At 39.5% G+C, this 16,049-nt stretch overlaps 1 protein-coding gene across 2 annotated transcripts; it reads right to left on the reverse strand.

The window, feature by feature from the left end:
• Positions 1 to 5,139: 5,139 nt before the first annotated feature.
• On the reverse strand, positions 5,140 to 16,049 carry LOC108140712 (fez family zinc finger protein 2). 2 transcript variants are annotated; one of them, XM_017263673.2, is made up of 5 exons: positions 15,002 to 16,045; positions 8,214 to 8,360; positions 6,167 to 6,903; positions 5,607 to 5,703; positions 5,140 to 5,539 (listed from the first exon to the last, which is right to left on the reverse strand). In XM_017263673.2, the coding sequence occupies exons 1-5, from the start codon at positions 15,204 to 15,206 to the stop codon at positions 5,373 to 5,375; spliced, it is 1,353 nt and encodes a 450-aa protein (XP_017119162.1). In that variant the 5' UTR covers positions 15,207 to 16,045; the 3' UTR covers positions 5,140 to 5,372. The 2 variants fall into 2 exon arrangements, with proteins under 2 accessions (XP_017119162.1, XP_017119163.1); XM_017263674.2 differs by lacking the exon at positions 8,214 to 8,360 and having other exon boundaries at positions 15,002 to 16,049.

A 16,049-nucleotide genomic window follows, 5' to 3' on the forward strand; every position in this document is an offset into this window, starting at 1 on the left:
TTGTCCATCCATCTCTGCCTTTCTGTTAGTTCGACTTTTAGTTAACTTTTTCTGTTAGTTCGACGTTTGGCTAACATTTCGGTGCAAAACACGAACCCACCACAAGCATGCAAATTCACCACTAGATCTGGGGAAATATCGTCGATATCGATGTCTTGCCGTGACTATCGATGTTTATTCATCCATCTCTCTCTCGCTTTCGAATAGTTCGACACTTCGCTAACATTTCGCTGCAAAAAACAAACAATCAGCCCTATCGATGTTTGGCAGGGACCATCGATGACTATTCATCTCTAACGATATTTTCTTGCCACTGCTAATTTAGCACTCCATTTCTTGCACACTTTCTTTTAAAATTCTTAGCATCTGCTGAAATGCACTCTAATGTAAAGAATAAAATTGAGCCCCTTAATATTTTTTAGGACCCTTCCTTGCCGTCAGTCCTATGATAACGGCTAGTTTCTTATTGTAAATCGCGAAGATAAAAAACGGTCAATTGCGCAGTGCAATCCAAATCAAAACTTAATAGCATGTTCAAAAATTCGGGATTAACTTTTGTCCGTCGACAACTGCAAACCTTTAAAGGGAAAGACTAGCAGGATAAAAACTTCAACTCTAAAAGTTTGAATTTAACGTTTAGAAGCCAGTGTAACCGTGAACTTATTAACTTGTTAACTGTCGAATAGGTTGCAATACTAGTTAGGATAGGGCACTCGCTAATTGAAAAGGATGCCAACGTTTTGTTATGTTTCTAAGTGTATTTTACATGTCTATGTTTGTAGACTATTTTAAATTATGATTTCACCGTTATTTAAAATAATTAAATAGTTTTCGGTATCAATTATAAATCTTGTAAAAGAAATGTTGACAAATCAAAGTGATAGATATACGTACAGTAGTAAAATTAGTAGATATGACCAAAAATGTGGACAGTAGTTTGAAATTTACGAGCTTACATTTTATAAATGTCATTTAATTATTTCTAGCATCACTAGACGAGTTTGCCTTTAACTTACCTAAGATCAAATTTTAGATTGAAAATGAGACAAGCAGATTGAAGGGTAAATGATATACCCATAAAACTTGCGAAATAAGATTTTTGAATGTGTTTTACTGATCATATATACAAAACAAAAATTCCGATGGGACGACTATTAAAAAAGTACGCTTCATACTATTCAAATTACATTTTTCGAGTGTCTCTGGCTTATAAATTACATAGAATTAAAATAGAAAATTTAAAAAGAAAGAAAAATGAAAATTTATAACAAAAGAATGCATTATTTATTGGATAAAATAATTCCAAAGTACGTTCAATATTTTAGATAATACATTTATCTAGTAAGATTTCTTTTAAGAGTTTCATAAAAAGGTAAAATCAACTTAAGAAATCTTTAACTGTTATCATGTTATCCTTAAAAAACAAATATTTTAATTTCCATAAATAGCAACTGTTTTTTAATATACTTTTGAAGAGCATCCCATGCTCACAATACTTACCAACCAGTCAACATCCAGCAGGGATAGAATCTTCAAAGACAGTTGAAAAAATGCATTTTTGGGTGATTATAATTTATTTGAATTTTTATTGACTTAAGGTAAATATAAATAAAATATTATTCAAGTACAAAGTTATATATACTCATTAATATTATTTGATTCAAGTAAATATATTTCAAAGTGGCGGTGTTTTATTATATCATTTTTCAATTAAGTACAATTTACTGTTCCTGCTCTATTTCTAAGGGTTCGCAGAGAGCCCAAAAGTACTTTTAACACTCGGTCTTGTAAGGTGTATTTTGTGGGCAAGTCTATGTGATTTTTTGGCCTGCCAACAAAGTATTGCAAGTCGTTGACGCCGCACTGCCGAGTTTAGAACCTGGCTTTTGACTCGTGATTTCCTCGTCTTAGAGACCCGGGGATCGAGTACTTGTGGGTGCTTTGCGAACCCGGACTTTTGCGTCAAACCTTGCCCATGCAACAATTGTTTCTTTGTGGAATTTACGTTTAATCAATGAATTTGGATCACAAACAGTAAATACGTCTTTAACGATAATTGCAGTTGAATTAAACATATTAAGATCAAGGGGTTGGAGTTTGGGTTGGGGTACCTTTTAATTATAAAAATATTGTATCTGCATTTTACATGTTTTGTTTTGCTACTATCGTTTTGCTCGAAATTACATAAGTCCAGCCTTAAACAAGTAATTTTCGTCACCAATCGCATTCGCGCACGCTCCATTATCCATAACACTCGGTTTCTTTCAATTCAATTTTGCATTTAAACGCTACGTTGCCTTAACTTCAGTCCTTTCGCAGAAAATCTAACCCTTAAATGTATTTTGTAGCTCTTCGCCCGTCGATCTTTCCTTCACATCCCCCGCATGCTGCAGACACTAAACATAAATTCAATACGTACAGTTTCAAATTGGTTGCGGCATTCGGCATTAACTCGTCTAATACAAAAGGTGTAATGTTACGCGCCCATCCCATCTGATCCTTGCTTTCAATGCCTTCCTTCCATTATCCATTATCCCATCCACCTCTAACTACAATTTAACTTCATCTTTGGCCGCATAACCTCGCATTACTCATTTAGCTCTTGTAAATATGAACTGCCTGCCTGTCTGTCTTTATTTTGTTTTCCGCAAATAATTTATTTAAATGCACTAAAAGTTGCACGGACCGTTTTAAGCCTATGGAGTCGGTGAACTATCCTGTAATTGTCGTGTTTTATACCTTCGATAAGCCAATGAAATGTGAGAAAATATGTTTATATTTCGTCATCTGTTTGTTCGTTCTTTATGCATTGTTTGTTGATGGTTCGTATTGCGTTTATAAAATGCCAAAATTTGTGCAAATTTCTAAAACATTTTTTTTTCCTTCTTGCATTATACTAAAATATTTTTAACTTTAAAATGTACTTTCTCTTTAGATTAAATTTTTGTTTTGTTTTCTTTACTTTTTCTTTTCTTTTTTTCCTTTTGTTTCGTTTAAAATATTGCATTTTTATTTTATGTTTTTCTTTTGGAGGCTTTATCCCTGAGTGATTTAATTTCATTTGTTTGTCATTTATTGCAACTTTTTCTTTATAAACTTATTGTTTTATATTTTCTTATTCGATTTAGTGTGTCAAGAGAGAGAGAGTGAAAGAGACCAAGAAAATCGATGGCAAAATAAAAACTCCTTGTTTGCTGTGAAGGTTGCTTAATTATTTATAAGTTGTCACGTTATTGTTTACAAATTGTCTCTGGGTTGCCACCAGCCCACTTCCTTTCGGGCCAACAAAACGCATTAATAATATGCTACCCTCTAGCGTAGTAACTGTATTCAGATTTGCTTAGTTTTGTTTCGTTTTTTTTTCCATTACTTTTTGGCTAATTCATCTCCGCGTTTTACTTGTCTATATGTAATTTGCTGTTGTGTCGTGGGTGCTTCTTCTCTTGTAGGTGTGTAGTTAAAATATTTGTACTTCACTGCAAGTGTTTCAATTACGTTCCGCACTGTAAACTACTGTATATTTCGAACTGCCTGCTACCGATTCGAATAAATACACAAGTTTTCGGCACCAACCCAATGGGTTACATTCTGATTAAGTACATTTTTTGTGAGAGATGTGCCGGAAAAAAGTTTTTGAACGTGAAAAATGCATGGAAATGTCGCTCTGGCTCGAACTCTTAGGAAATTACGATTTGTATAAAATATGTATTCTGTATTTTAGCTGGTAAATGTTCACATTATAAGTGTTGTTCTTAACTCGACGAAAGGGGCTCAAAAGTTCTTTATTTTGGAATGTATAACTATATTCATGCCCATTTGATTCGGAATCAAAAAGCTGGTTAAGTTCGAGCTCAGTGGGCCATTTGCGAATTGAGTGATCGAAACAAACAAGGAAAGAAACAGTATTCGCTTTACAGTATCTGATTCTGGTTCCGCATCCGTATCTCTATATGTATCTGTAGGTTAGCGTATTTAGTTTGAAGCTTCGTATAACTATACAAGTGGTTGCAATATGCTGCATTGCTATGTATGTATGCTCTTTTGGATCTGTTTAATCGTTTACTTTATCGTTAATCGTTAATCTCAAAATGCTTTGTATTTGAACAGTAAATTACGTTGTCACTTGCACGAAGTGTTTGCACTTTATTTCGGTTATTGTTTTATGCCGTTATTCCTATTCGGTTTTCATATGCTCTCTCTTTTGTATTTATATATAAAAATATCCATTTATACAGTTGTGTTTCCGGTTATTGTGGCCGTTGCATATGCAGCGCTTGTTAATGTTTAGCGGTTCTGTTGGATTGTTGATCCGTGCTTTCTGCGATCCTATGGCTATTGCTGCTGTATAATGTGGCTCTTAACGCTATTTGTGGCTATCAGTTATCAGTATCAGTATCGATTGGTAAGCTGGATATACATAGGTGTACTGTTGGTTATTGCAGTTGCAAGCAATGACGATGGTTGGAAGTTGGGCATGCATGCCAAGATGCAAGTTCGTATTGCGGCTTTCTGTCTAGTGTTTGGTGTGACTCGCGTCGAAGGTTTTCCTTTGAACATTCAAGTTTAAAAGCTTAAGATTACATGACCTCGATTCGGGTTTCCCTCTATGCCTATCGGTAAAATAAAATACAAGACTAGAAGTACAAATTTCGCTTGTAGAGCTTCTTACTTCCTTAAAATGTGCACAATTCAATAAGAATCTCCCCTGTGGTCTCAGGGGAACACACATTTACATTTACCATTTAATGTAGTGAACAAAAGCGCCGCACGGGCAACAAAAAGGCAAATCAAAACGGATTATAAATTGCACATATATATGTATGTATAGTAAATCGGTTGCAGCAATATTAACTTATTCTTAGAACAGCTTTCGACCGCCTACGATCGTCTCGTTTGTTTTTTGTTTATGCAGCGACTACAGATCACAGATCCCCAAAAAGAAACGAAAGCGACGTTGAAGCGGCGTTATCATCCCTTAACATATGCGCATACTAAACTCGAATTTAAATCTGTCATTCTGCTGATTTGTACATTTCGATTGCTATACTTTGCTCGACTGTTTTGTGCGAAAATCTCAACTGAAAGAACTAAAGCTAAAGAACTGAAAGTGTCGTGAACAAAATCGTACTAATACTTGCATCCAGTAAGTATAACTCGTGTTTATTGAGGGTTATTGTAATTGGAGTTGGAGTTGGGTGACGCTCAGCAGGACCCCCAGTAAGCTCCCAGCGAATTTCAAAGGCAGCTCGTCTGCTCCCGGCACCAGGTAGGCCGATCCGTATACGGATCCCTATCCGACACCGCCAGCAGCCCAGCCGCCTCTTATGGCTTGAAATTCGTCTGCGAGTTTACCAGAAGTCCTTGTACGATCCTCAGGAGCCGTGGAGCGCGTTGCTCTGCGCACTGTTGCCGCCGCCACCGCCGCCGCCGCCTCCTCCTCCGGCGGATCCGTTCACATTTTGCGCGGACACCTCCGACTTGACACGTCGGGCGATGTGGGAGCGTGTGTGCTTGCGCAAGTGATCCTTGCGATAGAAACCTGCGGAATGGCACATAGCAATCGGTTAATAAGAAGTTAATAGGGCGTGAGGCTACAGGTTACTCACCTTTTCCGCACTCGATGCATACGTGCTTCTTCTCGCCGGAATGGATGACAATGTGCAGAGTAAGCTGCTCCTTGCGCTTGAAGGACTTCATGCAGATCTGTGGGTATAAATTAATATTTATAATTTAACTACAAATTGTTATTCACTTGCAAAATCTAGTTTTTATATATTTTTATTTATATATATTTATATTTCTTACAAAACAAAATTTAAGTAAGACATTTTTTATATAAGACTACCAACAAGATTTGAGAGTTAAACTATTTAATTTTTTATAAATATTTAAAAATATTATACCTTTGATAAATGTGGTGAAAATTTAAAAAAAAAACTTGATTTCTTTTTCCAAAAGCTGAAAAAACTATTTTCATAACCGCATCAACGTTGGTCAATATTGGCACAGATACCAACGATTTACTATAAATTCGTCATCAAAATATATATTAACTTAATGAAATGTAATTTAAATATTTGAGAGATTGAAAAGTTATTCTCATTTGTAAAACAATAAAATCGAAGGCAATACTGAGGGAAGTCTCTAGTCCTCTCCCTCGACTCACATTGCAAACGTGCGGCCTGTCCGGTATGTGGGAGAGCTTGTGCCTGGTCAGGTGGTCCTTGCGCTTCAGCGCCGCATTGCAGATGTCGCAGACGAAGCGCCGCTCCACGGCGTGCGAGATGACGTGCTGCTCGATGAGGCTTCGGTCCGGATAGGCCATCTGGCACTCCGGGCAGCAGTAGAGCGTGGAGCCGTCCAGTGCCTTCGTCTCGCGGATCTCGCCCGGCTTGGGGCGCGGCTTCTTCTCCTTTGGTGGTTTCTTCTTTTTGGTCTTCTTGCCGCTGGCCGTGCCCGTGGCGCCGCTGGCGTTCGTGGTGCCCACGGATCCCGAGCTGGACACAGCGCCGGCGCCACCATTGGTCACCGCCCCGTTGGCGTTGCCGTTCACTCCGTTGCTGGTGCCGCCGTTCGTCAGCGCCGCTCCGTTGGCGTCCGTCATGTTGGTCATGTGCCCGCCGTGGTCCATGCCCACCAACCCGTTGTGGTGGCCGCCGTTCGCTCCATTGTTGCTGGGCGTCAGGGCCACGCCTCCCAGCGCCAGGCTGGCCAGATTGGTGCCATTCTTCAGGACATCGCCGGTGGACTCCTTCTTAATGGTCTCCGAGTACTTGAGGAAGTGCTGTATGGAGATGGGCAGTGTGGCGGAGAGCAGGTGCGACGAGTAGTCCACCGTGTTGGCCGTGTTGGCCAGCGTCTGCCAGGATTGGTTCACATTCTGCAGGATCTGCTGGTTGAGGACTGTGGACAGAGAAAAGAATATACAAATTGTAGTTTGGAAAATAAACGGATGCATAGACTTGAAAACAATTTTAACGTTTTCTAAAGCACTAAAACGCTTTGCTTAATGCTTTTAAATCTCTGAATTTTCTTTAGTATTAAATGGTCTCCTTGTTTTAGTCCCTGAGTTTACCCCTTCACACATATATGTGCAAAAAAGTCTTTTAAAGCCTCTGAATTTCTTACGAGTTTTTACTGTATAATAGATATAACTATTTATTCTAACATAACCATGAAATCGATTTCCACCCATTTTTGTTTTTATCTTCCGGAATTGACAAATTGCTTTTATGTTTGTAGTGTTTCAATACCAAATTTAAAGCTTTTAAACGAATAAATATTTTTTTCTTCGCCCAAAGCCTTTTGCATAATTCTTTTCTGCTTAAAATAGGCAACTAAAAAAACCATTTTGGAGCTGGCCTACAAATATATATAAGCACGTGTATGTTGGGGTAGTAACAAAGTTTATGATGTCTGCTCCGGAATATGATTTAGTACATTTCTTAATCTTACACGAATGTATATTTCAATTCACTTGCAAAATGAAAACTGAGGCACACAATTTCACAGCTAATTTATAGACACCAATGTTCAATTGGTTTGAAATCAATAGAGAATTGTGCTTAACTAACTACTAAAAAATGACTAACCAAGAATCAATATTCACACGTTTCGAGCTAAAATCAAAAACTTGAATTCTAAGGAAAAAAAACGTAGTTTAATTTGATTAAATAATGTTTTGAACATGGTTATAATATAATTCATAATTACCGGAGCAGCCAAGCTAAAATTTGAACGTACTAAATAAATTTGTGACCGGAAAGGGCTGTCTATGCTCAAAAATCCCAGGATAGTAACCATTTACTGCCAAGGACATTTCGCCCCCAACCACTCGATTTGGCGATGAAAACTTTTTGCCTTAGCAGCGTGCGTAATCAGGATGAGAAAAGCAACATCCACTTGTTTAAGGTGGCTCGGCGTAAAACTGGATGAAAAAGTATGCTATGGTGCCATTATGGCCCTAAAACCACCCAAAACCACCCACACCTGCTTGGGGGACAGCAGACAGGCCCAAAAACATTTATAAATAACGAAGCCGAAGGGAGACGCACGACGAGTGATGACTGCGTCCTTGAAATACACATATACCAACCCGAAACGGCGCTGTACATACAGCTCAGCTTCCCCGAGCCTCCCACTTTCTAGCCGACATTGGAACCATCACCCACTATAAGCCCACTAAGCCCCCTCCTTGCGGGTCGGCGACTCACCTTCTTCCCGGTCACGTTCGATTTTTGGATGGATTTTACCCTTATGATCGGCCGCAGCGGCTGCATTGAGAAAGTTCAGATCGCCCTGCGGCTGTGAGTATGGTATGGATATATTCTGGCCATATTGCATGTTGTTGGCAGCCGAAACTGAAAAGAGAGAAACTTTTCAAATTATTATAGGCCAGAAAGTGGTTTAGGGAATTTTGGGGGGGAGAGGGATAAAAGAGTTTTAGACATTTACACATGGTGAGCGCAGTCTTTATATAAATTGTGTATATAGTTTTTGACTTAGGATTAGCTTCTTCACAGCGATTTAATCCACTTTCAACACAATTCGGCCGCCGTTCTCGCACACAACGCACTCTGGCCGACTACCTACAACCGACTGGGGCTGGCCGGAGTTTCCCGAATTGGCGGCTCCGGCTCCTGGTTCCGGCCAATGTCTCCGGCCGGCTCCGAATCGAATCCCATGGCTCAGCTGGCGAGCCGAATAAAGATCGGGTGCCGGCACAAAAACAACATACGGCCGACAAAGTAACGACGCTGTGCCACGACACACGTTCCCCCGTTTATATATACACGCCGACTATATAGATATATATATACGAATGTATCTAGGGCCAGTAACGCTGTGCTTGTGTGTACGTAGCAACATTTTCTGCATGTACAAATATTGGGGCGGACTTTGGTTGTATGTGAACCTCAAATACTGATACAAACAAGTTAACAGCAGAAATTGGATTTAATGTCTGCCAAAGATTATCACTCATACGCAGGATATAACACATACGCAGTGTTGGCATTGTTAAACACTACTTATCATAGTGTTTAATCTATTTATTGCTGACTATTAAAATTTTGTATAAATCTTATTCTTCTGATATAATTAATTGTTTAGAAATAATAACAGTAATTAGTATTACAATCATTAAAAATAAAGCATTTTTTATATCGATCAGTTTATATTCAATAATTAAACAATAAAATGTTATGTCACATCTACTTTTTTTATAGATCAGTAAAATATTTCTCAAAATGGAAATTTAGTTTTAATTTCATTTTTTAGGAATAAGGTTTACTTTATAAAGAAAGAGTCTTACTTCGACTTTGGATCCAATTAAAAAATAACTCCAAGTGATATTATTGAACAATTTAAGGTTCCTTTAGTCAACGTTCAATTAATTGTATTTAACTGTAAGCCTGTAATATTCCAACTTTAAAACATATAAGTTCCACCCCAAAGTCCATAAATATGTATCGGCACTTTATAGTTAACCACGTTGGTCCTACTCGCCGAACGTGCGTGTGCCTACGAATTGTTGTTGTCTGCTGGCTGTCGTCGCCTCCCCTACCGCCCATTCCCGCCCCTTTGGCCACACGCTGCCGTCTGCCAAGGCCAAATTTTCACACACACACATACACATAGAGGCACACACGTGTTTTCGGGCCCCGACAACGCATACATAGGAAAAAGGAAATTAAAACTGAAACTGAAAATGCCGGCCGTCGCGCACACGCCCGAATGTATGCCATAGGAAAAGCGTTCCCCACTTTTTCGGGGTTTTCGGCGGGTGTGCATTTTCCCCCAAGATTTTCCGATCCCCCCATGCTCTTGAATTTTCCCTGCTTCCTGGCGTTTTCTCAGCCGGGTGCTCAGTTTTATAAATAACATTCTCGGGCTGTTGCCAATTGCCTGGTTTTTTCAGACTACTCCTGCTTCCTTTAGAAAATTCATGACCCGATTTCGGGTGGAAGGATTCAGGAAGCTGTACTTTACATTTTATAATGTTATTCAGAAAACGAATCGAAAAACAAACTTCCTTTTCTTCTGTTCTTCTGGCTGACGTGGTGAAATTTATGTGTCCCTGTGCGTGTGGTCTCTGTTAGTCTTAGTCGGTGTATAAATTACCATTCGACCTTGGGCCGCAACTTAACATACTTCCAAATGCTTTAATTTAATAGGGCAAATATAAAATAGAAAACGATAAGGATATAAGTCAAGTTCTAGCAAAAGTAGGCAGTACATTTTTAATTGCCTACATTTTTCTCTGCCAAACTGAAAGGTCTTATAAAAAAGTAAAATCAAGAAAACTTTGGATCTATAAAAATTTGATATGTTTGTAAGGATTCTTTATTGTTTATTTATAATAAAATAATAAAATAACCCAAATTATAAGAATTGTTTTCGTGACAATGACTAACAATCCGTGAATTGAGATTTTATGAGAGCCCTTTGATAATTAAATAAAATTTACTTAATAAAATAAATGTTATAATTGGTTGCAGTGAATTGTTAAAGCAACAACTCCGGTAAATGGCTTTTAAATATCATGAATAAATTAAAACAGAACGGCAATCATAGAAACGGTTCAAAGGCAGCCGGAAAAATCGGCCGGAGTGGCCGAAAATACGGAGCCATGGCAACAACAATGGCGGTTGGTGTGCGTGGATGGCAACCGGCATTCGTGGCATTTCACTTTTCACTTCACTTTCCCATGAACGGGATGACGGCAACGACAGGGAAAACAACGTACGGCGTGGAGGAGACGAATATATCGCCGGAATCGGAGCCGGAGTAGCGAGTCAAAGTCGGTGAAGTCCGAAACACGGCCAAGCGAGAGTGAGAGAGCGGAGAGAGTGGAGAGAGTTACGGAGAGAGTGGCGGAGAGTGAGAGAGCAAAGTGGGGTTCTGGGCGGATCGTTCGTTCAGTAAAGTGGAACAAAATGGAAAGGAATGCGCCTGGCAGCGATTTCAAAAACATGGCGTTTATCTGCTCCTGTCCATGTCAATGTGTGTCGCCTGACTCAGTGTGCGTGTGAGAGGGAGAGGCAGTGAAAGCGGTTAGAGCGCCCGCGCGGGAGAGGGAGAGAGTGCTAGAGACTGAGAGAGCGTGGCGTGGTTGGGAAAAACTGCAACCCCTAACGGAGTTGGGCGAAACTTGACCGCAAGCAAAGAGAGTAAGTGAGAAAGAGTGGGTGTGGGAAATTAAAAGGGTGAGAGAACTTTACTTTATAAAAAATGTTTATTTCATTATATATATATCTATATAATAATAAACAAATTTAAATATTTATTTTTATTGATAATAACAATATTTTGTACAATATGTACCCATTTACAAATAACACATAATTATTAAAATAATTTATTTAAAATAATCATACTTGTACTAATAGCAAAATAAGCTATATCTCAATAATATAAATTTTATTATGGTGAACATTAGGAAGTGAATTTTTTCTCAGTGTAGGTGTGCGGGGGAGAAATCAGTCACAAATGAGAGGGGTACAAAGCAAACGGCGCCAACGGCAGAGTTTAAGTCATCAGCGCCAGAAAGATGAACAAGAAAAACTCGAAAACTCAACGGCCTCTTTAAGCCTTAAAGTCAATGGGGAAAAACAAAGAAATAAATAATCAATGATGGTTAATATTTATTTATCTATACCCATTCAAATGAAAGGGCTTGCTTTTGGGGATTGGGGTTTGTTTGCCCATCGTAATTGCTTTATCATGCGCACTTTTTTAGTGTTGCATACATCCAGGCAACGATTTGGGGGTGTAACCAGTCATTCACACCCATGAAGCACATACATCTATGTACTGTGCACATAGGTACATAAGTACGTTTACATGTACATACATAAAAAATGCAAATGGTTTATGGCTGGGGTGTCTGCAGAACATTAGGGGGACGTTAATAAAGGGCAGAGGACTGTGTCCTCGACAACAAAATACCCGGTGTCCACTGAAACTTAAAATAATCCGGACTAAAGGATTAAAGGCATACAATTTAATGTCTCTTAAATAACAAAGGAAATGTACGAGATAAGTCTGGTAGTGTTATATGAAAATTGATTAAAAAAAATGTATTTCGTTGTTATGAACGTACAATTTTTTTTAGGTTAGTTTTGAAATATAAAGGCAAAGCGAAACAAATTTTTGTTTTTAAAATATTTGTATACAAATATAACCGTTATTTATGGTATTGGCAAAAAGATACAAGAGTTAGAAAATATATTTTTTTTTTGTTGTCGGTTGACTTTTTAAGTAACTTCGAGTGGCCTAGGCAGACTTTGATAATTTGATTATCAAATAAACTATCTTCACATAAAATATTAAGAAAACAATCTTAATAAAAATCATAAGTCCCTTTTCAGTTCAGAATGAAATTGGTGATCTTTTCTTAAATATTTATGTAAGTCCGCCTTAACTCTTATAGCCCTAAATGGAAATTATAAAAACGTAGAACAAATAATCTAACAAATGAACATTTTCAGTTGGTTCGCACTCACAGAAATGTTTTCATTTCGATATATTTTAAACATATTTTTATTGCAGCTTGATAATCATATGCTGCTATGGGTTTTCCAACATCTGAACTCCTTGCAACCATTCTCCCAATCTTAGTCAGGTATTTATATGTTTGCATTTCGAGACCCATACCCAGAGGGCAAATTTAAGGGTCCAGCGATATCTACATCTACTACTGCACATTTCATGGTAACCCAATAATGATTTATACAAGCAAACCGACCAAGCAAATTATCGGGTAGGTATCGAAAGATAGACCTCGAGCAGGTCACAGAGTCGCAGGGCAGCGATAATGCAGCTAATAAGCGAGAAAAGCAGGAGAATGCAGTAGCTCGAGTACGTGGGACACTTTACCTGCCTGGGATCAGCCGCACACAGTCCACCGAATACCCAAACCCAGACCCATAGATTACATCCAATCGTTTGTGCGTATGTATGTATTGGAAGAGATAAAACACACACACTCGCGAACGCATTTTCCTGTTATAGCAGGTACAAAATTTAAAACGCTAAACTGGAAATATAATGCGTAGCTCCAAAGCTGGGATCAATGAACCTAGTCGATGCAGAGGAGTTTGGGTCTGGGCTTGGTTCTCCACTTTCCAATAAATGCAAGTGGAAAATATCTGTGCAGTTGCCAGGGCAAAAATAAATTATGAAATGCAGTCCAAAGGTTTGGGGGTTGCCCTGGGAATCTAATTATGCAAGCAAATGCAACTAATTAGTATTGATAAGAAGAAGGAGCCTGCGGTTAGGGGTATGTTAAGGAAGGGGGGTTATGTATTCCATATATCGGGGGTGGGACCGGTCACACCCTGCCACTAACAAAAAAAGTCGCAACTTGGCAGGAAGTCAGTGCAATTAAAAAGGCAAAGGCAGGCTCTCGGGGGTTGGGGGTTGTAAACTCACACACACACTCTCACATAACACACACACAAAACATATATGTATTTAATTGTATTTCTATGTATGTGCTTAAGTAGCTGAAGAGAGCAGCGAAACCCACCCCTACAAAAAACAAAGTGAAATGCAGCAAATTCAAAAGTTATTTGAGTTCATTGCATTTTCAAGCCACGCAAAACAACAACAACCATAGCTCACTTACACACACACACCCACACAATAACACCCACTTGGGGGTGGGTGGTAATGACTCAAAACATAGAGCGGAATATACTCGTATAAAAAAGAGAGCAAAACAAAAACAACGACGAAAAAATCGTTAAATTCAGCTTTGATGACAGGGTATACTCGCACTCGTACTAAGTCGCTCCACCCCGCTAACCAACCCCCAAAAAATTTTAGTGCGGTTTACAAATTGCCAGATGAAGACGTCTTCGCTGGCCAAAAAGCCAGAATATCGGGGATAGGGTGGAAAACCCGCTTCCAACAACACATGTCTTTATGCGAATGCCAGTAAGTAGATCCAGATGGAAGCCACCTTTCGCTGGCAATTCATGGAAAGTATTGTTCGAGTCTCAAGTGGGAAGTTATATGATAAAATCCTATTTATAACCAGCCAACCTTTAGTTCAGAATACTACATCCTAGCATGCCAAATAACCTTAATGGTTAATTTAAAAAAAAAATAAAAAAACTATAAATTAATTTGTTGTTAAATTTAAAAAGCGTTACTATACCGCTACCTAACTGAAGTTGTAGAACTTAACAGATATAACTTGGCTACGACTGAATTCTTTAAAGTGCAAAACTATTTTTGAATACTCTTCAAATATATACATACATATACATAAGTAACAAATTGTTTTCATTTGCTGTCTTCATTTCTAAGGATTAATGTAATGGGCATAGCAAAAACAGATTTTGTATGTTAACCTATTCGACAATCAAAAAGCGATATTTACCAACATTTTTCAATCCTCCCTGTTCATATGAAGTTTAAAATTTATATTAAAAAAGATATCTGTTGAGTTCATACAAATATTTTTTCACTATTACTTCATAAAACGAACTACCTAAGAGCTAGTCAACCCAACTAAAAAATACAATTATGAATTAAACTAATCAGCTTCGTATCTATCTATAGTTTGTTTACGTTTATAATCCACTTTATATTTACTTTTTAAGATAAAATTAACTGTTTTAGAAAACAAAAGTTAGCCAGGCCAGTTGTATTACCAACAAAACTAGTTCCCCCCTTCTGCCACAAAAAAATTATCCTGTGTAGGGCATTAGGCGGGGCACTAGCCCGACCCCCACTGCCGCTGACTCTGCCACCGCCGCCTCTGCCTCTGTCGCTGCTTGAGTGAGAGTATATACCCCCTGACGCTATAACGCCGGCGTCGCTGCCCGCAGCGGGCGAAAATAAATCGATAAAAATAAAATAAATTTTTAGTGATTATGTTATACAGACACATGTGCATGCATGTGCATGCTTATGCATGTGGTCGGGATGGGATGGTGTGGTGTGGAACCGTATGTAGTGTATTCGTAGTCTCTATGGCAGATTCACTTACCGTTGGGCACATTCTGATTAAAGTGATTGCCATTGGTCTGATAGCGCTGCACATGGTTATCGGTGCCGGCCGCCGCCGCTGCGGCTGCTGCATTTGCAGCGGCTGAGGGGGGCGTGCCGAAGGCGCCGGGCGTCTGGGCGTCGAATTTAGCGGCAAACTGGTGGATGCCGGAGAAGGGGCCGCCGAACGCGGAGAAGTTCATCATGTCAGGATCGGGAGCGCAGGGGTTTACTGGATGTTACTAGGGGCCTCGAGGGGCCCTTTTTCGTTTGGAAAGATAATCCTCAAAATCGGTTTAAGCACTATACTGGTTCGGTGTGTTTTGTTGTAAATTTTCTGTTTTCTGCACAACGCGGAACGCGATGACGAAGAGTGGGTGGTAGTGATGTTGGCGGTGGTGGTGTGCTTTCTGTTGTTGTTTTCCTGTTCTCCGCCGCCGCTGGTGGGGGTTGGTTTTCTTTTCTTCGCCTCCTTTTCACTAGCACTGTCCACAAACACACACGCAAACGACACACACACACACAAACTGGCGCGCGTACGAGCGCACAGTTTTATGCTGTGCTTTGCTTTTTCGGGGGTAGAAAGGCAGAAAAGCGGGCCCAAACACAACACACTCACTCACACTCGCACACGCGGAGAACCACTTTCGGTTTCGATTCTCGATTCTCGCCGCTGGATTCTGATGATTCTCGAACTAAACTCGCAACGCAGCACGCACACACACCCCGGCGGAACGGAGCGAAATCGCACTAAAGTCTCGCTTACGGTTTCTACGGTTTCGCTTACGACCGGCTCGTAGAGGCTCCGAATTCAAACTAAAAGTAACATTACAACGAGGCGAAAGAAAGCGGAAACACTGGGCCAGGCAAAACGACGCGGACGCGGACGGCGGCAGCGCTGCGACGCAAATGACAGTGACAGTGCCCAGGGGCAATGCAGGGTATATCGGTTGGACTGTTGTGTGTCGTCCACTCTTCACGATAGTTTTTAAGTTGGGGTTTATCTTCTTGTTTAACTATATCTCCTGTTTAATTTAAATGGCAGTTCA

This window comes from Drosophila elegans, unplaced genomic scaffold, assembly GCF_018152505.1.
Source record: "Drosophila elegans isolate 14027-0461.03 unplaced genomic scaffold, ASM1815250v1 contig_476, whole genome shotgun sequence".
Taxonomy (NCBI): domain Eukaryota; kingdom Metazoa; phylum Arthropoda; class Insecta; order Diptera; family Drosophilidae; genus Drosophila; species Drosophila elegans.

What these genes read in the sequence shown, in the direction of transcription:
- LOC108140712 (XM_017263673.2), bottom strand. Translation starts at nt 15,206, where the DNA reads ATGATGAACTTCTCCGCGTTCGGCGGCCCCTTCTCCGGCATCCACCAG. An exon ending in TAATCAGAATGTGCCCAACG is followed by an intron (nt 8,361 to 15,001) that starts GTAAGTGAATCT and finishes CTCTCTTTTCAG; the next exon opens with TTTCGGCTGCCAACAACATG. An exon ending in CGAACGTGACCGGGAAGAAG is followed by an intron (nt 6,904 to 8,213) that starts GTGAGTCGCCGA and finishes CTCTGTCCACAG; the next exon opens with TCCTCAACCAGCAGATCCTG.